General features: G+C 41.1%; 1 protein-coding gene across 2 annotated transcripts in view; it reads left to right on the top strand.

Annotated features, from left to right (window-relative positions):
* Positions 1–10,731: 10,731 nt before the first annotated feature.
* Positions 10,732–27,886, top strand: part of CYTH3 (cytohesin 3) — a 51,961-nt gene continuing 34,806 nt past the window's right edge. The window contains exon 1 of one of the 2 annotated variants that reach the window (XM_063343243.1): positions 10,732–10,918. In XM_063343243.1, the coding sequence (XP_063199313.1) occupies positions 10,891–10,918 (28 nt within the window). In that variant the 5' untranslated portion in view covers positions 10,732–10,890. The remainder of the gene's footprint in view (positions 10,919–27,886) is intronic. The other variant, XM_063343242.1, reaches the window with a different exon arrangement.

The raw sequence follows: 27,886 nt of genomic DNA, 5'->3' as shown, positions 1-27,886 counted from the left end.
AACAATTCAATAGTTCAGGGAGAATTTTACATGACATTTTTTTAATTTGCTGTTATTACCGGTGGCTTTATTAAAGAAGTACTACAGAAGTGTTAAACAATTGCTGCTTGTTAGGAAGGGGAGGAGAAATTATTTTAATCAGGCAGATTCCAAACTCAGAGGTGGGGTCTGCCTCTGAGCTTTTGCAAATGGGCTCCGTAAGGAAATCAAAAAAGAGTTCCCGTTATTCAACCAGTTATCGAACGTGAGTGGACACACCTCTGTACAAAACTGGACTGAAACCAATGTAGTATACCCACACCAGCTTTGTAAGCAGCCTTCAGAGGATCTTTTGCTCATCATCCTCCCCGCATACCTCTAATCTTGTGATCTAGAGATAAAAGACCATTTCATTATCATAAAATATGAAACTGTAGTTTTCTGACTGCATGTATATAACCACATATTAATATTTGCATATAAACATACACATGCATAAATATCTTTCCTTGTTTAGCTCAAGAATAAATTCCTGCTTAAGTGCTTTCCGTAACTGATAAGAATCCGGCAGCAAAGAATGGAAACACCCCGCTAAGTGCTCCCGTAAGCACGGTAAAAGCATACCTTTCTTTTCTGTTGTACTATTCTGGAATGAATATGGATCTTCCAAAATCCCAGTGTGATAAAGATACTGCTTTACTCGTTTCTGTTGCCTATGGTCAGCAGTCTGGAAAAACATCTTTAATTGATTAGCAGTTTAGATTTCTGAGAAGACTGCTTTATCTGCGTTTATCTGCCATTACTTGCAGTTTCATAACCTAATAAAAACAGTATTATCTCCTTTCTAATAGTTACAAGTCAGCCTTTCATTATTTTAGCTGAAGAATATGAAGGAGACTTTATCTCTCTTTAACTCCTATTTGTATATATCAGCTTTACTAAAACAGAATGAAATACAACATTTATAGAAAGGAGAGCTTTGTACAAATTATGCAGAAAATCCAGACCATTTCAGGAAAAAGCAGCAGCTAGAAAAAGAACTACCAGGCTACTGCTTTTCATAAAGAGTAAATCTGGAAATTCCGTAGAAGCAATCAGGGTGCTACAGATTCAAACATAAGAAACCCCTAAATATACTTCATGGAATGATTTAATCTCTGAAGGAGATAGCCATCCTTGTCAACAAGTTAAACAAGGTTTTCACTGTGAGAGAACGAGACATTAGTTAAGAATATAAACAGTACTCAGATAACAGTCTATTTATCTTGCAAATGTGATGAAGAAGCTGAAAAAATTATCTGTTTGTTGTAATTGTAGTTATCTGCCATCTTGTTTTTCGGGTTTGGAGTCTTCCATACGTGCTGAGTTCCGGCAAAGCCTTACAGACGGGAACAAAGAGCAAGGGCATGATTTTGTTAGTCATGAGAATTTAGCTGTGCTCATTATCCATCTTCTGCTGAAATGGTTTCTCTTCTAGCAGGAATACCAGAGTGCAGGCCTTACCAGGCCAGGGAGGAGAAAACAGCCTTGCAGGAAAGAATTCATTTGTTCGCAGCTGGCACAATAACGGGACTAAATACCCCACATTCTCAGGCTTTTGAAGTGTCCTCAGTCAACATCAGATTTCAAAAACTTTTAGATGAAAAATCTTTCAGGTATAAATGTACTGGTATTTCCTAAAGCTTGCAATTTTTTTCCCCACAGACATTTAAGGAAATGGAGAAGATACTTTGTTTGAAAAAGCTATTCTTTACCCAATGTGAAACCATTGAGCAGTACACATTTACTTGCGTAGCTCTGTGGATGAAAATTGTGCAGTAGATATTTTAAATATGTGAATCATTTTGCTATAAAACATGCTTTAATAGTTCTGCCATTTTGAAAGCAAAAGATTTGCTTTCAAAATATATCTCCACCATCTTTGTTTAATTTTGGATATTGGGACATTTTCTACGTCGCGCTGAATGGCACACCTGATGCAGACATCCTTAGAGGAGAGCTTGCACCTGTACTACTGAGATTTCTGGTATTTGAAAATATAATGAAGCTTTTAAAGGTACACATAAAAAAAGGAAACAAAAAAAAAATGTTGAATTGACTTACTTTGTAGGACATTAGTTTTTCAAATGCGTCTATTGTACTTTGTACACTAAGTCAAATTTTTTTGACATTACACTGCCTGTTTTATCTGAAGCATGGCAATTTGCCAACCTTAGCTTTTAGAGATAAATTATTCTATACAAAGCAAAAGTTTTTATATCTGAGGCAACTTCCTTCTGCCATTTTATCATCTTCCTGGTTTTGTCTGTTTTCAATATATGCCTTTGTATTTTCACATCTTTTATATGCATGTATACACAGGTCCTTTCCTCTGTATTAAAACTGAGAGTTCCAAGTTGGTAAGGATAAAAAAGACGGACTGTTGACTTCAATTTCATTGCACTAATATACTATATGGATGCTTTTATATTACAATATTAAAAGATTTAACATACTGATATTAAAAGTATTTCCTGAATTTGGGAGTGGGGTGGGGAGGCAGGGGTTGATGTTTCATGAGAAGGTTTTAAAATGGAAATAATCTCTGGGTAGAGCTATATTCGAGTACTAAAGATTGACACATGGAGGCTGGGTTCTCGCAGTCAAAATGCGTTATTTTAGAGCATCTCAAATTTAAGCATATCGAAATTTAAAATCTAAAAGGAAATTATGGTGGATGACAAACACCTCTCCTTTATGTGTCCCAAGAGGCTGAATATTTCTGCCTGAGGAGAAAAACCTAGAAAACTCAGCAGTGAGGAAAAGCCACAGACATCCCTGCACGCACAGTGGAACCCAAAGAAACTTGAGGGGAAGAAGAACTGAATTAGGGATGGGCAGGGGAGAAGAATGAGATCAGAGGAAAAAGCTAAAGTTGCGGTGCAGCAAACTGGAGGAAAGCTTTTGGAAGTCACAAGAAAGAAAAGCTGTCCCTGATGTCACTGCCCATTTTAGCAGTCTGTCGTGAATTCCTCTTTCCCACAAGAAACGGTTACTAAGGATGTAAGCTGCAAACCATCATGTACTAATCTTTTATGAAGCCGGTTTTGTTGTTGTTCTGTAGACCTATTGTTCTTCTACAATTATACTAATAGACTAAAAATAACGAGGGCAGTTCTATCAGACTTAAGTTAAAATTTTGCTTCTTAAGAATGATTATTTTATACTGTCCTGATTGAGATCACAGAAATCCTTTTCTGACCATGGAGGTACAAGGTACCAAATTCATCCTTCATGTAACTGCACTGAAGTAAAGGGAGTTACATAAGGAATTAATTTGACCTGTCTCCTCCATTTCCTTGGAAAAATTCTTTGTTTTAGCGCTTGCCAAGTTTTAACTTTGACTCTCCCTTTCTTAACATCTTGTACTTGGAGACAGTTTTTCTTTCTTTAAGAACGAAATACAGCTGGAGAAGGACTATTAAGGTGAAGATTTGCTTTTTAAATTGAAAGTACACTTCAATTATGGTAAGAAAATACCAAAATCTTTTTGGTTTGGTATAGAAGTATATGGGATTATTCTTACATCCTTGAGGATATGAAAGGAATAAAATAGTTTGTATAGCCATGAGAGGGAAAGGATTCAGTGATGTTTTTCTGCCTCAGACCCTGCGTGTTTCTTTCAAACTGCAGCAGTTGGAATAAAGAGGGACCTTTCCTGGTTAGAGACAGTTAGAATTTGTAACATTACACATCAGCTTTTTAACAAAGAATGACTCCCATTTTCACCTGGACTCTGCAGGAGCTATGTATTCAAAAATAACCTATAAGAGAGGCTGAAGGCATACTCTCACCAGTACACAACTGCAATTTCATGACACAATACTTTTAGTTTTTTGATGGCGACATGGCACAAAATTCTTTGTCCAAATTCAACGTACCAGTACAAAGTTATTTAAAAAAACAAGGAGTGGGGAGTAGCTTTACTCCTAATGATTTTACATTAAAGTCTGCCTTCCTGCTGCTGGTATAAAGCCAGGATAAAGCTTGGTCTAAACACTCTAAGTCATAGCTGGCTAATCTTGACAGGAATACAATTACATGCTCATATTTGATCTTGATCAATTTATTACCAATAGATGATCTAGTATTGCACAGACCAGCCATTAACAAGCATGTAAGTCTGACTATAGGCACAGGTTGAGAAGGGATGAGCACGAGGGATCAGAAAGTGAAACTGATGGAGAGCCCGTAGTTCAGAATTAGGTTAGAATTAGGCAGGGATGTTGTCCCCACTGACAAAATAACTATCCAGCAGCCTGCCTGCCTTCTTTCCACACCAGCCGTCTGTCACAGTCTACTAATGCTGCAACTGCGCCAATGCAACTCTTTGTGGGGCCAGAGTGTGAGCTTAATCAATGGAACAATTCTGGATAAAAATGATTAGTCTAAACAACTTTAAAAACCTGGATTGAGTGATCTGATTTACAGTGTGGCTTCACAAACAGTTGCATGAACAGCTTAGAGGGCACTAAAAGTCACAATCGTTAGTTGCCAGTTCCTGCTCCTGTCTAAATTTATGGTTCTATATTTATTAAACCCAGATTTGTGCGCTGCTGACTAGCCAGCAGCAAGATTTGAGCCAGTTCATGCGGAGATACGCAATTGCATTTCAGATGCTCACTGGTGAATCAACAGGAGCACCTGGTCTAACCCTTCCAGCACTGCATGTCATGAGCGAGCCCAGCTTGTCACTTGGCTGCCATACGTACTGCGGGGTGCCAGCTCTCTTACGCTGTGGAGGTGTTTAAGAACACTTCTCTGGGTGGGGAGGAGGAAGGAACTGTGAGGGCCTCCCCTGTTTACCAGCACTGTGGCAGATCTACAAGCAGAGGCCTGCGTACGGCCAAGGACACAGTGAGCAGAGCACACAGAAACAGGAACGCAGATATCGATACGGATGGAACGAAGAGGAACTGGCTCAATATAAACATGGAACAAGAAAACAGCTTTGCATGCTTATCTTGGTGGGAACTGAATAAGGCGGCCGGGTTAGTGATCTGAAATATGTGTTTACTTGCCTAGCAGGTGCATGGAAAGTTTTAGAGCTCGCGTATGAAAGCCGAGGCCTGAGAAGCAATCAATGATTTTGTGCTCATCACAGCCGGAGTCCGTGCCTTCATGCACCACACAGCACTACCACAATAATTCCCTGCTGCTGCCATACGCACGCAGCTAGAGCAGGGCTGGTGTGTGGTGTGCAGCTCAGCTACAGCCTCCAGTGTCGGAGGAATTAGGAATTTAAAATTCCCAGGCCTTGGTGAGACTGGAGAGTGGTACGCGATAATGCATTTAACCACCCCAAGCTGGAATTAGCCAGCAGAGGTGAATTCACAGACTGTGGCCATTCTCAGGGTGGGAACAGTTTGGCCTTACTCGGTGCACTCTCCTTTGAGAGTTCCTTTACATCAAGCTCTTTCATTTTCCTGAGGTAGATAGAAAAAACCTCTCAAGCTTCATGCAAAATTACACTCATGATCTGTTTCAGCCCATGTCCGTTGAATCCAAGTCCTCTTTTTCTGTTATTTTACGCACGGCTTTCATGCTAGAAAGCATCCTGTTTGTGTCTGGTACTACGCATAATTAATACAGGTAGAACAAGTTCTAATGCAAAGTATACTTCAGATCATAAGCATTACAGAGTTGGTGGACCTCCACAATTTTTAGTGCCTTTGGTTTTCCTCACTGGGACATTCTGGTGTTCTTTATTCCACGACTCACCGGTGGCCCTATCAGTGTTACACAATGGAAACAAGCACTGACTTCCAAAACCAGTAATATTTGATGTTAGGAGTAGATTAAGCCCATTTAGAAGTCTTAAAAACACGAACAACCTCAAAATATGTTAAGAATTGAAATTTGAAATAAGCTGCAAATAAAATTCAGGACATGATTTAAAAGTTCATCTGAAGAAAAACCCATGCAAAATTCTTAGAAGAGAGGCATCTTCAACTTTGGGGGTTTTGACTATTGTAAGGGAACGAGCTTCCTATCCATACAACAAAGCACCATTCATAAAAGATGTTTGACTTGCTAAGCTTCAGCTTTGATGTTCCCCAAAGCAATATAAAATACTTGCATGTAAATTTTTTCAGACTAAATGAAAGGTGCAAGCACTTTTGAAACCGTTAAGACAACCAGCAAACAGGATTTTCTATAAATGTGTTTTTCCAGCTGAGACAAATGCAATATGTGTGACAGCATAAACATTTTAAGAAACAATACATAGCTAAAACCCATCTGCCAGACAGAGGAAGCCAAAGAGTTTGCCACAGGGGTTTAAGAATACCAGATTATTCAAGTACAGATAAATGAAAAAAAAAAAACGGGGAGGGGGGAAGATATGATGATGGACTAAGATCTTCCTGCCTGGAAACTATTAGACAATGCTTCTTAAAAAACAAAAATTGTTTGATTGTCTGGATTTGGAACAAAAGTATTCTTTAATACAATGGGTGAGGATCAATGAGAGTGATTCTGATTATCAACAAGATATTGTCTTAGGAAACGTAAAGCTTGCACTGTTTTTCTAAAACTGTGAGCATCTAAGCGAGCAAGTAATGAAATCAACCAAATAATTCCAGTTTACAAAATGTCGAACAACATATTCTTTAAGATGTATCTATATTCTTTGAGATATATGTATGCTCTGTAAGATATATCTATATTCTTTAAAAATGTATTCTTAAAACCGTGCAGACGTTCGTGTCTTTGAGATTAACTGTTCTCCTTAAGGGTAACTACAAAATCCTTCTTACCAAATCTGACAGAAGTCAGAATAAGACAGACTTGAAAATTAGCAATGTCTTGACTGAACGCGTGAAATGGGAATACCTGCATACAGGACGACTACATCTTTAAAGAAGAGTTCAAAGATTCTTTCTTCCTTCCAACAGTAAGGTGCGTTATTTCATCTCCTTGTGTCTGATCCAGATGCCTGCTCTGATGGCACAACAGCTGTTACTTTGTTTCTTTCTGCTTTAAGAAAATTCAGAATTGTGTTTCTTGTCTTTGAATACAATATTCCTACCTACTTTCCAATTACTGTCCATGTAACGAACATCATCATAGCTCACGCTTTTGATTAGAAATAAAAAGTTTACGAAATCTAGCATCTTAAAATGGAATTTTACGTCACTGAAACGTTCACATTACTGAAAGAGGAAACTTACCCAAGTAAGCTTAAGCTTATTTATTTCTACGAGTAAACTGAAGATGAATAAGGGAGATGTTTTTTCAGAATTTCCATTAGCCAATAAAGACCAATACAGAAAAAAAGGGAATCCACTCTTGCTGAGGAAAGGATGTGGTAACCAACAGGGCTATCCTGAGCTTGAATTCTTTGATTACTTAAAAAAAAAAAAAAGAAAAAAGAAAAAAAGAGGGGTAAAGAGTAATTTTCATTTGCTACTGCTTGGAATCTGGTTCAAACTGAAATCCATAGAAATGGCTTAATACTTAATGAGCCTTTTAGACCACAAAAACGTCTTCACTGACTCTGTGTAGTGACAAATGTCATAACAGATGTGCTCCTCACCCCTTAAAATAAAAAATGACATGATAAATTACTACTTAGTGGAAACTGAATCAAAACACATAATAAACTATCTGAAGAGGAAAAAAAGAAGACACAACGTACTACCTGAAAAATCAGCAAATAACCACACTTATTATCAAAGAATCAACTCTGCCAACAGCAGTTTTTGGAGAAAGCCCAATTTTCCCCTAAAAATAATTTCAACAGACCAGCTATTAGACTATTATTTACACGAATGACAGATTATGAAGTTCTTCCAACACAGAAGGTTAACCTTGTGGATATCAAGCTGGCAAAACATACTTGTGGTAAAAATAGAGCTATGACTACAGAAGGGACTGCACGAAAGAATAAAAAGATCAAGCAATCTTTAGAAAACTGTTGAATTAAAGCCTTCTTAATATGGAGAGAAAAAATAAAATTCATGTGTATGTCAAAACAGAAGAATGCTCAAAGTTCCAGAAAACAAAGTAGATGCGAGAAAGTTATTCACATGAGTAGGAAACAGTTTATTGGAGCATATGCTCAAATTTGCTGAGATTGTAACCGCTCTTGCTACCTGGCATGTTGGTAAGGAACTACCCATTATTTAATGATAGTGGCATTTTTACCGTTGAATTACCAAAAACTACAGAGTCAGAGTAGTTCTGCTATGGTAGAACTACTATAGCTACGATGTAGAACTATGACTGTAATTCTTTACTTGATTTTGTACATTTTCAAAAAATCTCTTCCTGACCCAGTTAGTTTTCTAGCCAGACGTGAGACTTATTTTATACAAAGGAAAATGAGACAACAAGGTAAAAGGTTTGATCTTTAAAGTTTCTATCACACATCTCACCTCAAGATTAAACAGCACCTTGTATGCAGAATTAACAGTTTTATGCCTAGAACACTCGTAGCATCAGGCCCATGCTAAAGTAAGTCTATTTATAATATACACAATATGTATGAAAATTTGAAGTTTTAAGGAATATGCCATCATTTCAGAGACATACAGCCTTGAAGAAGACACTATAATTTCAACACTCTATGTGACTATGTATCGCTAATAAGTCATCCTACTAAAACAGGACTGGGAAGACAGATTTTCCTCGAGACGGTATTGAACTACATATATTTCAAAGTTACAACTAAGCAAGCTACACATTCAATAACGCAAAATACTGAAAATGTAACTGTTAGCTCAAGTTAATGATGAAGTTACAATAAAGAACATTTTGCTTATCTCACAAGTTTGGAATTTTCTGATTTCACCATGAAGTTTATATAGAATATCCCAACTGATAACTTATAACTAGGACAGACTTTTCTTCATATCTTGCTTGCATCACAAAATCATTTTTATGTTCTCTATTAATTTGGAGAATTTTAACACCTAGTGTCACTTCCATGAAGTCAACAGGAATTTTGCACCGAACTGGTGGGAGAAGGACTGTTCTCCATGGCTCACTCTTCTCTGTTATTAGAATTAGTGATTGGGATAGCTTTTATTTTGCATTAGAGTTTTCCTTATAGCAAAAATATTAAGTTATACTGAAATATAGGAAGGAAGGAAGGAAAAAAAGTGATAATAACAAGCAAAAACAACAAAAGAAAGGAATATATTCTATATAAAGGTGTAAAACAACACAGATGAAATTAAAGCAAACAAGCTGTGGTCAATTATAAAACTAGAATTTTTCTCATGAACCAGATTCCCCTCTAATGTAACGGTTTCCTCAGTGTGCAAAGACATTGAAAGCCCACTGCCAGTTCATCTACATTCAGACTTATTTTAAAACCATCCTATAATTGCACTTTATAGACACACATTTCAAAATAAATCTCTTACCAAGGTAATGCTTCTGTTTTATGCCATCACACCCTCTTTAATACACTAACTTACTGAACTTATAACAATGCTTAATTTAAAGTATGAAATTCAGAGTATTTCAAAGGTTTGTGTTGTTTATGCTTTCTACATGAGGCAGAAGGCTTTATGGCCAGAGCAGCTGCCAAAGCAAACCCCAGCCCTCAGCACAAGGTGGTCAGAGGTGAGCGCTCCCGACGCCTCGGCGGTGCTCTGCCCCATGCCAGCCTACAGGAGGAAAATGAAAACCCTGATACTTTCCTGTTGGCTGACCCTTTCCTCCCACAGCTTCCTATCTGAATAAAATTTTGACACCAAAGGTTTTAAAGAAATAAAGAGGGGTGGTGCCTGAGAAGGAAGGGAGGAAGGAAGGAAGGAAGGAAGAGTGGTTCGTGCCAGCACGCTCCTGCTTACCTTTGCAGACTGTGGAGGCTGCCGACCCCCAGGCTCCTGAGGCATCTCCCTGAGTGGATCTCACCTTTGCTAGGGCTCAGGAAGCCCCGCGGCGCGTTGGCTCCAGGGCAATGGACAGACAAACCCCTTCTGTTACCAGTACAGACAGCACGCTCAAGGCAGGCCTCGCGCCCCACACACGGGCACCATCCCCTTTACACGCCAGGCTCTTCGTGACACACGGGCACCATCCCCTTTACACGCCAGGCTCTTCGTGACACACGGGCACCATCCCCTTTACACGCCAGGCTCTTCACAGCAGCGGTGGCCGGGCAAGTGCCCAGCACCAGCCCAGACCCAGGAGCAAGGAGCGAGCAAGAATCAGCTGAAAACATGCAGAAACGTCACCGTGTGCCTCAGGCTCCTTTTTGGAGCCTTCAACCCATCCCGTCCCCCTCCACGATGGGCCCTCAGGCCAGCTCGTCCCTCGCCTCCCTGTCACCGCCCGCTCTTGGACCCGCTGAAGACCCCTCCAGGAGCGCCAGCGCCTCCGCCGACAACTCCTGGCTACCGCAGGCCCCGGGGATGGCCCCAGCCGCCATGAACCCCCACTGACGCGACGGCTCCCCTCAGCTCCTCCGCCACCGCCCTCCGGCCGCGCCCCGGCGGCTGCCCCGCAAGCCGGACTCCCCCCGCCCCCGACCGCCCGCGGGGCGGCCCCGCCAGGGCCCTCAGCGCCGCGCGGACGCCGCCGGGGAGGGGACAGCGACCAAGAGAGGCGGGCGGGGGAGGCTCCCCGCTCCCTGAGGGGAGGAGGCGGCCCGGCGGCGGCCGGCGGCCCTGCGGCGGCGGGGGCGGCGGCGCGGGGCGGCCGGGCCTGCCTCCCCTCCGCCCCTGGCGGGTCACATGAGAGGGGCGGGCGGCTGGGCTGCGGCCGCCGGGGCTGGGGCAGGGCTGGGCGGAGAGGGACGCGGCGGCGGAGCGCGGCGGCGGCGGTGGAGCAGCGGGAGCGAGGCGCCGAGCGAGCGGAGCGATCTTCGGGCCTCCCTCAGACGCGGCCGTCGCGGCGCGCCCTGCCTGCGGCCCCGACATGGACGAGGAGGGCGGCGGCGGCGGCGGTGAGTGGCGGGGTTGCGCGAGGGGGACGCGGCCGCTCGCCCCTGAGGAGGCCGCGATGGCGGCCGCGGCGCCCCGCTGCCGGGAGGGGCCGGCGGTCCCGCAGGCCGCCACATTCGGTGCCGCCGCGGCCCCCGCGCCCTCGGCCGCCCGCCGGCGCCGTGCCCCGTCCCGCCTGCCGCCCCCGGGCGCTGAGGGGCTGAGCCGAGCGGAGCGACTGTAGCAGCCGGTACCGAGCGGCTGCCGGTCGTGGCGGGGGCTGCCCTGGCGCCGGCGGCCACAAAGGGGGCTCTGTGTCCCGCGGCGGAGCCGGGCAGGGCCGGGCCCCGGCGCGGTGACAGCCCCGCGGCACGGCTGGGCTCCCGCCGGCGGCTGCGGGGCGAGCGGCGGCAGGGCGGGCAGGAGCGGGTCCGGGCGGTGTGGGGGGACCGGTCCCGCGGGGGCTCTGTGCGGGCCGCCCCCATGGGGGCAACCGCGGGGCGGTTCGTCCGGTTTAAACGAGGCGAACTGTTCCTAAAGGCAGCGGCGTCCGTGTCGCCAGATACTACTTACAGAGAATCCGGACCGGCACCTTGGGGGAGCTTTTGTTTTTAGTTTTTACCTTTCGGAGGCCGGCTGGCGCGCCGACCCGGTTTGAGGCACTGCAGGCGTGCCGCACGCTTCCCTCCCCTCGTTTGCAGCGTGTTCTGTGGGTGCGTGCGTCGCTGCCGGCCGAAATAACCCGTATCGTCCCCGCGGACGGTGTGTGCGGAGCGGCTGGTCCCGCCACGGGGCAGGGGCCGGCCCGGGGGCTGCCCCGCGCTCGCCGCCACCGCCGTCGGTGTGGCGGTACCCGCGGAGCCACCGGGGCATCCCTGAAATGCGCTGCTGAACAGGCTGCCTTTGAATGCGCTGCCTGATTTCTAAATGGCTAAAGTAAGGGCTAAACCTCGTGTGATTAATAGTTGCGCGGTGCTTGCTAATTCTAGATATAATTACCCAGAACTCGGAAATCAAGTGGGTGTGGTGTTTGTTTTGACAACTTGGAGGGGGAAAAAAAAAAGGCTATGATGAATCAGAAATATAATTCTTTAAGCAGTCGTCTGGAAACGTGGCCATTCCTCAGCAGGCACCTCTGCTCATTTTGTCAGTGGTAGAAGTAAGTCTTTAAAAAAAAAATAATCTGAAAAAGGAAAACAAAAGGCAAAACAACCCAGTCCTGAAAAGTTATTATTCAAAACAGTTGAACACTGTAATTGTAAAGAGTAGAAAGCTCATTCAACTCAAAATATGTTATTTTCACAGGATTAGGGACTTGCATCTCTAGTTAGGGGAGATGAACCCACTTGTTATTGGCACTAACCCTGTGTAATGTAGTACTTAATCACATGCAAGATGTAAACTAGAAAATGGATGCACTGCTGAATCAATCTTTCGTAAGGTGTTAAGCATTTCAAAGTTGGATTTTCATGGGAGGACGAATACTCAGGACCTTGGGAGAAGATGGTCTGTATTTAGCTAAAGGGTGGTTCTATAGGTGAAGTCAGGTTTTCACCTAACATGCAAGTGAAACTATTCTTTATAACTTCATATCATGTTAATAAATGTGTTGCTTTTTTGGGGACAAATTACAGTATAGTTTATGTTCCTCCTTACTTGACTTCATTGTAAAACAATTGTAAACTAATAGAGACTGGGAATTTTTTTGCAATCGGTCTGTTTGACATTTTACGCTGGCTTCTTGTGAGTATTGCAGTTTTTTCTTGAACAGAGATCCAGTCTGGCTTTTTCTTATGGACTGCTGTCACCAGGATTACTTAGGTCATTTCCAGCTAATGAATTGGTATTTTGAATTGAAAGAAGTGTTGTGTTTTTTCCTCTCTTTTTTTTTTTTTTAACAATAGAAAGCATGTGGGAAGTGTGGATTTGACAGCCAATTTTAAAATCCGTTGGTGCCACTGAGTAGTGAGACTCATGCAGTACCACGGGAGCCTGACCAGGGCAGTCCAGTGTTTTGAACCTCTGCAGGATATTTGAGATCTTCAGAAAATTGACATTGAGTGGGAAACTCGCAGAGATAAGCATGTTGCTGTGCACAGGTACTTTAGGAAGTATGCAGAATTATTTGAGGACTGTACAGAATCACCCTAATTAGAGGCTTGAACTAGATAAGCATCTAAATATCTAGGACATTAAACTGTGATTCAGAAGGTAAACTGCTATTCCCAGTACAGCTCTGCCTGCTGCCCTGCTCTTCAGTTTAATTTGCATCCTGTGCTTCAGTTCCCTTATTTGTCAAATGGGGTCAGTTGTTTTACCACCTCTGGTAAAAACTGCAAATGCAAACTGAGCTATGTAAAGTTAGGATTTATTATTTTAGAAGCACTTGATGGAAGAGAAATGTTAATTAAGGGAATTGTTCTTAGTACTGCTTTCTCTTTTGTATGTGGAGCCCTGAATAGGGGCATGCATTTATATTATACAATGCACTTACGCACAACCCTCCCATTGATTTCAGCAGAGGCTCTGCATGGATTATTGATGCGATATGATCCGAGTCAGTTGGTGTTTCTCTCAACCTTCTTTTGTGTTCTGATTAAAATATCCCTGTGGTTCACTTAATCCAGGAAGTTTCTCCTCCTCCCTCTCCTCGCTTGGTTTAAAACTGCATCTTTTGTGATTTGGCTGAGGCTTTTCTTGTGTGCTTACTTTTACGTGGTGGTGGTGGTACCAGGGAACTGAGACCCTCGCATTGAATAGTGCTGCTCATAGGAGGTGGAATGGTTGCGTACCACTAAACAGTAAGCGATATTCTGTATAAGGTCAAAATACATAAACAGTCAAAGCTGGAGGCACAGAATGGTACTTCTCTCTGTTTTTCTGAATTTGAGTCTAGTCATGTGGTGGCTTTGTAGTCCCCCAAATTCAACTCCGTGCCATTCCTTTTGGAAAAGGCTGCAAGACTGAGTACTTACCAGCTTCTTCTGTATGTGTGTTTGTTTTAAGCTGTCTCTAAACAGACATGCCAAAAGGTTAAAATCCTGCTTCTGCTCGACAAATAGGCCAAATTATAGCAGTGATTATGGCATTGAGGTTTCCCTACTGTTCCCCAAACTCTGCTTTATTTCTGAATTTTGAAGCTTTTTTGGGGAGAATGTAGTTCAGTTGCCAAGCTCTGTTAGTTGTTGGCTGTAGTCACCAGCGATGGTGCCAGGTAGCAGGTTGATTCTGTTACGTAGACAGCCATTCACAAGGAACTAGACCGAGAGACCAGATCTTCTCGCAGAGGACTCAGAAGAATGGATTTGCTGCCAAACCGGATTTAGCAAGATGACTTTGGTTCTTCTGCGGGGCAAAGCAGTTACCCATTTATAGGTATAAGCTGTTAAATGTGACAAAACCCTCAGATTTTTTTCTTAGAAGAAATGTTTTACAACTGATTAAATATATATATATCACTTTTAGACGTGAGCAGCTTGATGTCTTCTGTTCTTTTCACGTTGTAGTATCTTTCAAAGGTAGATGTTAAAGATAGAGGAGTCCATGTGGCTTCCTCATGGTTACAGAGATTTGCTTTGCGTTTAAGACTAAGTCTGCAAATTTTTGGTTTTTCTTCATAATAAAAGAAACTCAGAAAAATAAGAAGTGTATTTTAACACAGAAGAATGTTAAATATGTTTCACTCCATACTCATCAAAGTGGATAACTTGTACCAGTAGTTTTAAAAAGTTGTCCCAAAAGTTCCTTAGCAGAGGGCTGTAGTTTTAAATAGCACTCTAGAGAAATGCCAAGAATATAAAAATGCACCTGAGTGTTAGACTAACCACATGGATTGGTTCTAGGGAGAGAAAAAGAGCACATACAGAGGTAGGACACAAAAAACTAAATGACATAAATATGACTTCTGTCAGACAGCAGAGCTTCATGCTAAGTCTACTTGCTAAACAGATATTTCTTCGTGCTAAACTAATCTCATATTTGTACAGATTACCTGTCAGATCAGCAATCTCTTAATTTGTAGCCCAAAAAACATTTAATCTTTTATCACTCTAATAATTATGTTGTAAATATTAGTTATTTCTGGTGGTATCAGAAAGTGGACTTGTTAATTGCAGTAACACATTAAGTTTTTTCTTCGCCTAAAGTTCCATATTTTTAGCTGTGACTTGGAAGAAAACGTTAATTTTTTGCTGATACAATTTTCAGAGGCTGTCGGTTGCCAGACTTGATGTGTTGCTGTATAAGGGCACTTGGTGCCCTGCGCTCGGCGGCGAGAGCTGTGGGTTTAGGGGCGCAGTGTGGCTGCGGGCAGCCCCCGCCTGTGCTGTCGCAGCCAGGGCAGCAGCTGGGGTCTGACTGGGGGGAGCAGAACCACCTCTGGGAATCAGAGGAACAGCCACCTGAAAGTGGGCTACCCGTGTGCCGCTCTTATTGAGTGAAAATTGCAATCTTTTAATATCGCTGCAGTTATAAGAGCTTTTACCACTTGAGGGGCTGCAAATCTTGAGGCAACACACAGTTTTCCAAGATATGTTCTGCAGTTCACATAAAATTTCTCAATTCCGTCGTATTTATTGTCTCCCCTTCTTTCTCTGTAGGATTTTGAACACTGTTCCAAGGGAAAACAAATTAAAGGTGTTGCAGCTTTCTCTGGTTTCTCCTGCTTGCCATCTTTTTGTCCTATAAGTGTCTCATTTCCTAATACAACAGAAAGGTTTTAAAAGCTTTAAAATGTTTTACTGTAGCTCCATCTTTGCCGCTGGCTTTTGCTCCCTTCCCTTCTGTCCCAATGCGAACATGCTTTAGTCTGCTTCTTTTTACACCTCAACTTTGGCTCCATTTGCTTTCTGAACTACCGTCCCATCTCCCTTTCATGTTGAAAGTCATTGAATGAGCTGTTTGCGGTCACTGTCTGAAGAGTATCTCCTCCAGGTTCATCCTGGGTCCTTTCCACACTTGTCCTGACCCCCTGTATTCGGTACATTCCCTTCCTCCTCTCTGTCCTGCCAGCTGCCTCTAGTACTATTTACTATACTTTTCTTTTTGAAATCTTGCAAGCTTTTTTGGCTTCTTTGTCTGTTCTCTCCTTGTTCCCCTCCTATTTTGTTAATCACTTTTTCATTTGTAAGATCTTTCTGTGTCCAACTCTTTGTGAAGGTTTGCAGGACCCTGTGCTTGGTTTAATGTGCTCTTCCTCTCTGCATCTTGTTTCTGGATAATCAAATTTGCAAATAAAAATTGAACTATCCTATTTAAACTGGTGACTCACAGTGTATACTGTGTGCTCTGGATCCAGTACCATCTGTCCCAACTAAAATGTTGGCTTATTTGACATCTTAAGATTGCATAATTGTCATCTTAAGCTTTATGAGTCTAAAACAGAGCTCTTAATGTTATTTCCACCCACTTCCTTTTTTTGATGTCTGTGGATGCACACTGACATCCCGAGTGGTTATTGACAAGTAAATAGTTAGATGTTATAATTTATTCTTTCTTTAAAAATAGTCTGTGGAAAAGTTGTAATAAAAATGGTAGTAAAAGGGCAATGCAAAAGTATTGGAACACTTTTGCAATCTCAAAGTTACGAAATTAATTACATTCTCCTATGCAATATTAATTTTCCTATTTGAACGCACAAATAGATTTAATCTGGTCATGGGATCGCATCTGACATTTTCTGTAGACTTCTGCATGGGAATAGCGTTTTGTGGTGATTGAATGAATCTATATGAATTTTTTCCTCCTTTTTAAAGTAAAGTGATAGTTGTTGATGTCTGCTTTGCTTTGTTTCACTGTAGTTCAAGAGTACTTAAGTACATACAGAACACTTATGTCAGTGAACACATTGGGACACATTTGGACACATTGACCACGTGCTTCACTGACAGAGGATAGAAATAAGTATTTAGAAAAAACTGTCAACTTAGAGAACTGTAAGGCAGGAATCCCATGGAAGTGAAGAACACATGATAATGCACTTTAAGATTTACAGAAGCAAAGGAAAAATCATGTGAACAGCCATAAAGTTGGCATTTCTGACTTGTTCATTGTGCATTCTTTTAAAGCAATATATTGTATAGGAAAGGTATGTGACTTAAGTAATAAAAGTGTATTTAATTATGCCATTTGTATAACTTTAATATCTAGCAAATTGTTTTTAATTGCATATGACTTCCTTCTTTTAATTCCAATAATTTCATGGGAAAACTTAGTATTACAATTTTTTTGGACAACAGTGTTTCCTCTTAGTGGGATAGATGCACAAAATCCACTAGAAAACCATGTGTTTTGTGGTCCTCTGGGATTTGCCTGAAGAAGGAAATGGCTTGACCTATTTGGTTGCTATGAAGTAAAAACATTCTTGTTCTTTTTTTTTTTGTGTGAACATCTGTGTCACATTTATTTCATTACTTTCTGAGGTTCTTTAAACCCACTATTTGGTAATATAAAGTTTAATTTAAGGAAAGTAAAGTGATGCATAGCTGCTTCTCCAACTTTGTTGGAGTTCTGATATCTGCTTATACATAGGTATGATATAAGCAGGTAGATTTTCCAATAAAAGTTGACGTGTTTAAAGGCAAACACAAATGTTATCTAGTATTTCATAGGAAAAAAAATATTTGACAAATTCAGTAGGATCTCATGGAGTTAACAGGAAATGTATGCTGGAAGCTTGTGAAATCTAAATCAGAATCTCGTTTAGTATATGGAGTAATGAAGATCTTTGATCTAATTTTTCAACAGGTTGGTCTTCTTCGCGTGGTTTTACTAATTATGCTCATTTTCAGATGTTCTGTTCATTATAAAAAGAAATAGTTACCGTATGCCAGGTATATGGAAGAACTGTGAAACTGTTACTGTTTATTTAGCAACCCAATGGAAATTCTACCAACGAGGACAGATTTTACTGTAAGACTATTAAGTAATAATTATTCTGTATTCCATAAGAAAATTCTTCAACAAGAATTGAAGATCAGTTCATTTTGTGAAAGTTGAATCTGATTTCAAGCCTGGCTTCCACTCTCTTCGCCAAGGGCTTGGTTGGGTTTGGAGGAGCTTCCGCTCTTCTTTGCAGATGCAGATCCTTAATGCAAAAGGAGATACTGTTGTTGTTTTTTAGGTTAGATACCGCGAGTTTCTTAACAAAAGAGCTGTGTGAAAATGATGAAATGCAAGTCTCTCAGGGTATGGAAGAGGCTGAACAATAACTGGGAGTTCATTTTAGTGGCTCTTCTACCCAGCTTCTGGTTCTCACACAGTTTGTAGGAATATCTGCTTCTCAGTCAAATGAGATTGAAATTGAGTGCGACGCTGGGTGTACTTCGGCAGGAGGAGTTGGTGGGTGGGAAAATAAATGTGTCCAACCTCTCTTGTGCTCACTCTCATTCTCACACACATGCACGCACAAAAAAGGCTGAAAAAACTGGCATGTGCGAGTAGGGGAACTGCTTCTTACTGTTTTCTCTAAGACAAACTGTGAGATGTAATCATTTAATGAGTCATCTCTACGTTTTTATAGAACTGCCTCATTAATAGTCATTGTAACTTCTAGCATGGAGATGTCTATTTTTTTTTTATTTTCTTTCTTTTTTTTTTTTTTTTTTTTTACTATCTGATTCATATTGCAGAATACCATTCAGGTTGTTTTCTTGTTTAATTCCGACTATTCAAGAGTCTTTATTTGCTGCTAGATCTTTGCTTTCATGAACTGTAGATATCATGTTCCTTAATAAGGTCCTTGTTTAGCTCATGAGCAGTGTGGTCTATAGGGTCAAATTCTGACATAAACAGATCCTGTCGCCCTGCAACGAGAGAGGGGTAGCTGTCAAAAGGGATGTTTGTAATTGCATTGCATATTATAAAAAAATGAATTATTGTTGCTTGAAGCAGTATTTATTATATCCAGTAGTCAGATTCCAAGTAAGTTTTTTGTCTTTCTTGCTCCTGTAAGTTTGGACTAATGAACTTCCTGCCCAGTCATTCTAACACGCTGAGGAGGAGTTTTCCCACCAGGCTGTGTGCTCTGTTTGAGTACAACTTTGACTACTTGCAAATGCAATTTTTGAATTTGTAAAGCTGCTGCATGTTTTTGTTTCAGTATCTTATAACTGGCTAGCCAGGAGAAGTGGAGGAAAGTTTTCTCAGGAAGCTGAGGTTAAACCAAGTGGCTGTAAGAAGAGATGGTGGCTCTGTTACGGAGAAACTCCGTCCAAGGAAGAACCTTGCAAGGTCAATGCATTCTCTGACCATGAAACTCCTGATGTGCACAGGACAGGGGGTTGGTCCTGCATTAGGACCATCCTGAGTCCTTCTTGGGAAGACCAAATGGGCCTGACCCCTTTCTTGTACATGAAAGTGCTGAGCTGGCTGTGATTGCCCACACAGGAGCTGCTGGGTCCAAACCGTGTGGGCTGGTGGCCCGTTATCACAGATCTATGGACTTGGTTGCATGGGGTAGGTGAATGTGTGTCTGTGTATTGCCTTGTGGTTCTCCCTTGACTTTTTTCTTATTTTTGGTTCTAACTTTTTAAATGTCTTTTTTTCTTGTCTTTTTTCTTTTAACTGAAAGGGTTTTACTTGCGACCCACCCAAACCAAGCAATATTTTAGGAGGGTACCTTCAACAGCCTCTATCAGTCTGAAGTAATAATTGGTTTAGTCTTGCTTTTTGTAACCCCAGTATATACAAATTGGGGAATAAATCACTTTGCATCATGTAAATGCCTAAATGGGTAGTCTTATTCTGGAAGTTTATGTTTATAGTCTCAAAAGTAACTTTTTTATTTTATAGAGCAGTATTATTATTTAACTTACTCTTCTGCAAGTCACTTTTGACCTACTGTACCACCCTTTTAGGTATTAAAATTATCATATCACATACTTGCAACATTTTTAAGCAGTATCCAACACCCATGTGGGGACAAGATGTCTTGTTTTCCCACCATCTCTTACAATTCGTGCTATTCCTGAATTGCAGTTTGTATAGAACCTGTTTCCAAAGTGGAAGTTGAAACTGGTAGTCAAGGTTAGTCAGAGGCAAAGTTTAGAGACACGACTGTTGTGTCGTTTGCAGTCACAGAAGGGAGAGATTGAAAGGTTTCAGGTATGTGACTGGGTTGTTCTTTGTGTGGGTGTTGCTGATTAATTCTGTAATCTGGGAATCTCAGGCTGGGTCTTAAACTTGTGTGTTCTGTGTGTTACGTGAGGTCAGCCTTTCTAGGCAGCTTGTAGCATTTTGGTTTGCTCTACATGTTTTAGCAAGGACAGATACATGGAGCATATGGAGTTGATTATTTTTTTGGCTATAGGAAGTGGATTTTTGTGCATTAAATATAGTAACTTTCTTTTTTTAAGTATCTGAGAGGAAGCTTCCCCACCCCCAGTGATTAAAAAAAAATAATAATCAAAATACATGTAACTCTCCTCATTCTCATTTTGTGCAATGTAAATTGGAAAGACTGCACTGTTTAGTCTTGGTCTTGTACCAATAAATGACATAATATCACATGAATGTTTTAAAAGATTAGGTGATATTTTTTAAGAGCGAACATAAAAAGAAGACTAGTTTAAGGCCTTCCTCTGTGAATTCGTTGATATCCAAAGTAAGGAGAGTATATGTTTTGTTATCGTTATTACTTTGCTGAAAACATATTTTCCTTTTGTATCTTCTACCTGTGTTGTAAACCTGAAAAAGTAACGTGTGTTATGAAGGGGAAAGGTTGGGTGAAATTGCTAATCCAAATTAAATACAAATAATACTCTAAAGTTTATGGAGCCTGTGGGTGGGTGGACTTGGCAGATGTATCCATTGTGGTATGTTAGACTTGAAAGACCATATGGAGATGATTATTTTCTGGCATGTTGTAGTAAAGGTTTTTGAAGAAGGAATTTTTAAAATATTTTTATTTTTTTAGAGAAGGGATGAAAAGTAGGAAGAATAACTTCAGTTTACATTGAGTAATAAAATAGTTTGTTGTAGTAGCATATGGAAAAACAATTTATTCAAAGGTAAGCTGCTAAAAGAAGCTCTCCTACTGTTTTCCTATTGGCTCTCTTGCTTTCTGAAGGCAGCCAAAGATCCTGTGCAGCTGGGACTAATACAGGATCCAGCTGTAGCTTTTTTTATTGTTGTTCAGATGTCCGGTGATGGTCAAATCTAAGTTATTGTGTGGAAATTCAGCAAAGGAAAAGGGTAGGGTGGGAAAAAAGTGACTCTCTGTAAAAATATTCCAGTAAAAGCAACAGGAACTAGGAGTATCCATTTCAGAACTCTGCCATAAATCCCATCCTGAAATGCTTAAACGCCTTCAGATTTTGCTATAGACTTTAAGTCATCTAAGAGTTTTTGGTTTATTTTTTAAACAGAAATGGTTGTCTGACTGGAGTGGGAAGGTGGCCGTTCCTTTAGATTACTCATGGAAGAAGATACCAGTTTCTCATTCGTAGTACAAGGTTTTAGTTAAAACAATATTCTTTACTGTCTTTGAAGTATTGGTACAATGTGTAATGCTTCAACGTGGAGTATATCAAATGTTTTTTATTTTACTAATTTCACTTATGCTGTGTTTTGCTAGCCTTCGTTTTACAGAGCCTAAGTCTGTAAGGAGGGGAGAAGTCTAATGTTTTTCTGCACAGTTTAGTAAATTTGGTGCTTCTGACTCCGTAGATGTTGCTTTGGACAGATATTAAACAAAATAAGTGAGCAATACAGCAGGCATACGGAACGGTGAGAATACTTGATGGTGATCAGAATAATGCATCCTTCTTTCTTTCAAAACAGTTTGGGATTTTTTCCTTGTTAAAAGGGTCGTGTTTCTCAGGTGTCTTTATAATTGTAGCCAGTCCTCATGCTTCTCAGTTACTTGAGACCAGTGATGCTGGTGTAGAAACACACTGTCCTTTACCTGCCTGCTTCCTTTCCAAATCTTCCCTCCAAACTTAACTTGCCGGTGGAGTCCATCAGATGGCTACCTCAGTTTCAGGATTCTCTTACTATTACTCCAAGTCTTAGAATGCTGTTACTCAATTGGTTTGTAATTACGCTAGTCTAGTAAGTTTAATAACTATAGTATACAAGTTGTAAGTCCTAATGGACTGGAAGAGCTAGCTTGAAATACTGTAAGTTATTTCCATTACTAGTGACAGTGAAAGGAATTTTAAGACATAACTACTGTCTTGAGCGTAATCCTGGACAGTATTAGTGCATTTCTTTCCAGGCATCTTAATTGGTTGTTAATATTAATTCTTTTCCCATTTTTTTTTTTTTTCACTCCGATAAAAGGGGAAAAAAAAGGAGAAAAAACTGTGGTTGGGCTGCCGGACAGCCTGGCGTTTTGCCCCACGGTGCTGGAACATAACAACAACAACAGCTTATTTTCCTTCCTGAGCTAGTAGGCGCTGATTCCACTTCAAAGAGGAAGTGAAATGTGGACAAAACAGTCTGCTTTGAAGGCAGAACGCTTCTAACACAAATCAATTACAATGCAAAGATGTCTATGATGTCCGTATAGCAATGTAAAATGTAATGGTTTTTGGAGTTCTTGAACACGGTCACCAATGCCAATCGTAAGAATGCAGGAGTTCTGTTTCGGTGGCAGGACTGCTGCAGTCTGTGACAATAACAGTTAATGCTGTTTGCACAATGACTGAATTAGTTCACTGTCAATGTGTTTTGTAAACCTGCAACCAATTTTTTTTTTTATTAGCACGTGTTTCTTCTGTTTGATTAAGCAAACGGTGACACTCATTTTGCTCTATTACTGCATTGGGCGATGTATATGGTGTGCCTGTGTTCGGGCTTTGGTCAGATTGTATCCTCTCTGAAACACTCTTGTATTTTATCTTCATTTTATTTTTTCTTCGTTTTTAATGCAATATTGTAAGTTAATACAAGGCAAATAATTTGCTTTCCTTTTTTTTTTTTTTTACATTGCAGTGATTAAGTAAGCAGTACTACTTCATTTTATCCTTGTTTTGCAAGAATGGTAGTCAGTGTTCTTTCCTCTCAATTTTTAAGGGTTATGATCTTTATTTGAATAGTGAAGAGCCTAAAGGAATCTCTTTCAGTTTGTCTTCTTGAAGTGCAGGTCAACTTACAGTGCATTCTGCAAAGTTGGTTGTATGTAGACTCTGCCAGTGTCAAAGACCGTTAAAATAGAGCAACTAGAATAAGAAACTTTGCTTACAGGTTTGCTTTAAGGTGCTTTGGCTGTATTCATGATATATTGTAAGGAAAATCCAGGAAATATTCATGGCTTGTGAATAAAATCGGCTAGCTAAATTGAAGAAAGTAGTATGATAATGTCTTGCATCTTTGAGAGAGAGAGAGAACACTGCATTTCAGCTGTTACTGCATTGTATTTTTCTCTGGAGCTCATATGGACTTAAGAGATGATTTTCTAATGTAATGGGAGAACATCAAAAGGTCCTTCTCACATTTGAGAAATAATAGTATGACAATTCTAGCAAAGTTTTGGCTTTTCACTACCTCATTTTACATGTTGAAGAAAGGGTTTCCTGCTGAACAAACACATGTTAGCCTGATAGCACTTTCCTGTATTTGAATTGTGAACAGTCAGATGACTCAAAAAAAATTTATGTTATAGTAGATACAGCGTTTTAACATAGAATTTGTGCATACAATAAATCTATTCAACTAATCGGTCTGCTTCCTTTCCCTCCCACTCCCTTGCAGCTGGAAGTTCATCGGCTCCTGCTACTATATCTAGCTTCCTCTTGAGACCTTCTGGAATAGAGTTAACAGTGGTGGCAGCCATTAATGAACAATGTCGTGATTATATTCTGCGGGTCTGTATAAGTTGTCATTTTCCATTGCTACTAATTCTTATGGAAACTATGTCATCTGTTTAGTATGAGCACATTATGTGTGCCATGCAAAGTTGCATGCTGCAGTATTTAGTGGAAGCGTGTACATCACCATTAAATCAGTAGAAAATATTTTTATGTTTCATTAGTGACCAATCTGGCATTTAAAATGGAAAATTTATAATAAAATTTTATTTTCCTAAGTTCTTAGCTAGGATAATGCAGGAAGGCTAGACTTCCATTGATAGTTAGTTCATAATTAATTATGCTTTGAGGTTCTTTGGCATATGATAAGACTTTTTTTTAATGTACAACTGTGGAAGAAATCAGAAAAAAGAAAAATTAGATGCTTCCATTTGTCTTAACAGTTTTAAACTTTCATGATAAAATACTTGCAGTCAGATCTAATGGAATCTGACAGCCTGATAAGAAAACTTGTATAACAGTGATTTTTTTTTTTTTGTTGACTTTTTTTTTTGAAAGGTCAAAATGTAATTTTTCGGAACCAGCTTCTGGATATTTAGAGTTACTGGCTAAACTCCTGCAGCTTCAGTTGGGTATGGCACTCGTGTTCTGGTCGAGCTTCAAATACTTAACAAAGTTTTAAGGTTCAATTTATTAAGACATTGAAGAAATGGCAGGACAGATACTGTAACTAAAGAATATCTTAGAACTAGTTTTTGTATAATTTTGAAGTGGACTGTAGACTGTTGCCTTTCTAGGTGTATGTTGTCAGCATTAGATGATTGCCGGTGACAAAAATCTATGGTTAATAGTGCCACTACCTCTTTGGCTACCCACCACTTTTCTCAGTGGTTGAGAAATACTTAAAACAGTAAAGAGTTTGTGTGAATGGTGTTCTCCAGGTGTTTTCTACTCACTGCTGCATTGTCTGTCTTTGTGAAATATGGAAGAATCTCTAAACTGCATTAACAAGTTTTCTCGCTACTTCTTGCACGAGCTGTGTTGGCAGAGTTGCAGATACTGTTGCTACAGACTGCTTAAAACAGAAGTTACAGCTTGGTATTTTTGGTTGCCCTAAGGCAAATTTAGGATGATTGCAAGTATGTTAATGTGAGTCAGATTTTTTTTCCACGTTATACAAAGTTTGTCTTTGTATAGTGAAAGCTTGTGCCAGGTAGAGCACTGCTCTGAGGAAGAGACTCCCGCTTTGGAAACGTGCTTAGCAGAGGCTGTATAACCACACTGTCTATGAAGCTGGTACCTGCAGGTAAAAAAGTCACGATTTGCTGTGGGTTTTACTCATTTAGGAAGAGATATCTTTTATTGTTACCTCCTGTGTCATGTCGAGGGGTGGCAGAACTAAAGCATTTGGTCCCTCTCAGTTGTTTCCCAGTTAACAAAAATGTTTCCTATTCGAGCATGGCAGGATGAAATGGAAATCTGAGAAAGAATGTTTATTAATAGGAGCAGCAGGAGCTGGTGGATTTAAAAAAGAGGTTGAGGGCTGAATGCCAGTTAGTTGCTTAAAGTTTTTAAATCTCTTCATTTTCAGGGGAAATGCTGAATTTTATATGCTGTGATTAAGAGACATCGAGAGTAATAGAACTGAATTGCTTAGATCTTTGAAGTTGTAGGGCTGTGACATTTTTTCTTGTTAAGTATTTAGCTGAGGAAAAAACGATTAAATTATTTGAAAATAAAGTACAAAAGATTATATGTTCAGATTATTTTTCACTGATCTCTGGAAGGAATGCAGTGATTTTTGCCAATATCAGGCAGAAAAAACAGCTTAGAAAGGTCAATGTAGTATTTTAGCAGATCTGGCTGAAACCGTTAGGGAAGGTCTAAATAGGAGGAATGTATTTATTCAAATGGGTTTTTGATCATCATGCCAGAAGGTCTGCTTGGAGTATGAAAAATCTTTCTTGTTGTAACACAGAAATTATGTCTGCATTTGCAAGGACTCGAGCGCATGCCGAATGTGCTCTGTTTGGAGGTGGGGTGAGCCAGAGTTGGTATGAGCTACGATGGTGTGTTGCCAATCAAAGACCAGGAGAGCGGGGCTGGACCTTACGGTAAGTGGATCCGTCCAGCAAACTTCTTATCAGTGCACCAGATAAAAATCTCTTTTATATCTGGATTAGTGACCTGTCAGGCTAATTGTTTCATGGTGTGATGGCAGCCAACAATTCACAAAAGCTAAATTTGAATCTGAGGAATCTGAAAATACTTTACAGTCTTAAACTAAGCCTTACTATGCTTTCACTGACAAACCTATGAATAAATCCCTGACCTCTCCTAGTGCCCTCTCAGGCCACAGGGCATGTGCCCAATGGGCTTGTTGATACGCTAGCAAGAAGACGGAGCAGTTCAGGCCCGAGATGGCCAAGCAGCAAAACACTGTATTACCTATCGTGCATTCCTCCCCAAGTGCTGCAGCTCAGTGGTTTCCATGGCAGGTACCGGGGGGACCGCAGGGGCTTCGAGGGTTCACACACCATCAGGTGATTACGTTGTGCACAGCGCTGTGCGTCCCACAGTTCTTCTTGTTCTGGTGGGCGGTGGATGCTGCTCGAGCAGTTATTTGGTAGGCGAGCAGTCCTGCATGGCCCTCTGTAGCTGCCTTTTGGAGACATTCTTCAGAGAACGAAGATTGCTTTCAAATCCTGCGGTTGCTCCACCTCCTCTAGTGTGCAACTGATCTTGGAAAATTAATAAATAGAAAGCTTCTGCAATAAACACTGCTTCTGAAATCTAACTCCAGAGCCGTGGTAGGCAGGGATGGGGGAAGGGGAAAGATGAACTTTGACTTGTTTTTTCAGAAAATTGGATTTGTGATCTTTAGAAAGAGCCAGCAATCCTAAGTATCTGGGTAATGCTCTCCACTAATGAATGAAGTACAGCGAGTGGCTCCCTCGTTGCCAAGAGTAGATGTTACTGGAAACTTGTGACAGAGAGACTGTCTGAGCCCTGAACGTTGTGCTGGGAGCACGGTGGGTGTGATGAGCTGTGCCTGAATCTCCATCAGGATTTGGGCATTGCTGGCGGTGCCGCAGGGGCTGGGCTCTGGGGCCCCCCTGCAGCTGCTCAGTGACATTCCTCTCGATTTTCCATGCTGCTACTCAAAATGGATCTGACGGGAATGTCTGCTACTACTCTGGTGTGTTTGCTTTTTCGAGTCTTTTTTCCAGGGTATATCCTAGAAAAAAATGTAGGTGCACAGCAGCCAGCGTGTCCCCTCCCCAGTGACTGTGGTGCTGTGGGAAACACAGCTGTCTGTAAGGGCAAAGATGAAACATTGCTACAGTTTTGTTTTTTTTTTCCTTCTCATAACATAATTTCAAAAGCTGAAGGGATCAGCGTGTTCTTGTTTGCCTCTTCTGCACCCAAGGGACGATGAAATGATCTCTGCTTTCAGAGGGAGTTGTCCTGTCCTTGGTCGGGATGCTTGGCTCCTGGAGCTGAAAGCAGCTTCGCTTGGCAGCAGGGCATCTGTGGTTAGGCCAGTCGTTCACAGATTGGGTATCTCTGCTTTCCTTGTCATCCACACATACTCTTTGGGATTGTTGGGAGAGAGAGAGAGTCCTGTCCTGGTTGACAAGGAAGAGGAGTTGACGGAGGGGACTTACTCTTCTGTTGGTAGTTTGAACTTTGCCTCGCACTCCGCAGAGCTGCTGGGAATCATCCCAGCCCCTCTGAAGTGAAGATGGAGCCAAATTCTGGTCAGTGGCAGCAGTACTTCAAGCAATCCAGCTTCCAGTCTGTATGGGCTTCCCCAGGCAATCCAGCTTCCAGTCTGTATGGGCGTCCACTTGTCCGACCTGCGTTCCACCAGCAGTCCGTGCTGGTCACCCACAGGACCACTGCTGTTCCCTTAGAGGAGGGTGACTTTGGTGATGGCTGACGGAGCGGAGGCAGTCCAGTGCTAACCATTTCCCATTTTACATGAAAAGGGAACGTAGTATAACTCACAAAGGTGGATATTCTTTGCCAATTTTCTGATCTGGGTTTGAACTGGATAATGTCTTTGTATTATATAGCATGATGTCAGTCTGCTGAAGACTTAGCGGAAATCTGTTAAAGCTTGCTTACCCGAAGTTTTGTCATCTTGCATCTTTGTTTAGAACTAAAGTGTTTTTTTAATTACTGTCAGCATTGCCCGTATGCTTCGCTCAATCAGAAGTGAACTGCGCTGTCATAGAA

Source organism: Chroicocephalus ridibundus, chromosome 8 (genome assembly GCF_963924245.1).
Source record: "Chroicocephalus ridibundus chromosome 8, bChrRid1.1, whole genome shotgun sequence".
NCBI lineage: Eukaryota > Metazoa > Chordata > Aves > Charadriiformes > Laridae > Chroicocephalus > Chroicocephalus ridibundus.
The sequence above is the reverse complement of the archived record's forward strand: the minus strand, read 5'-3'. Positions and strand labels throughout refer to the sequence as shown.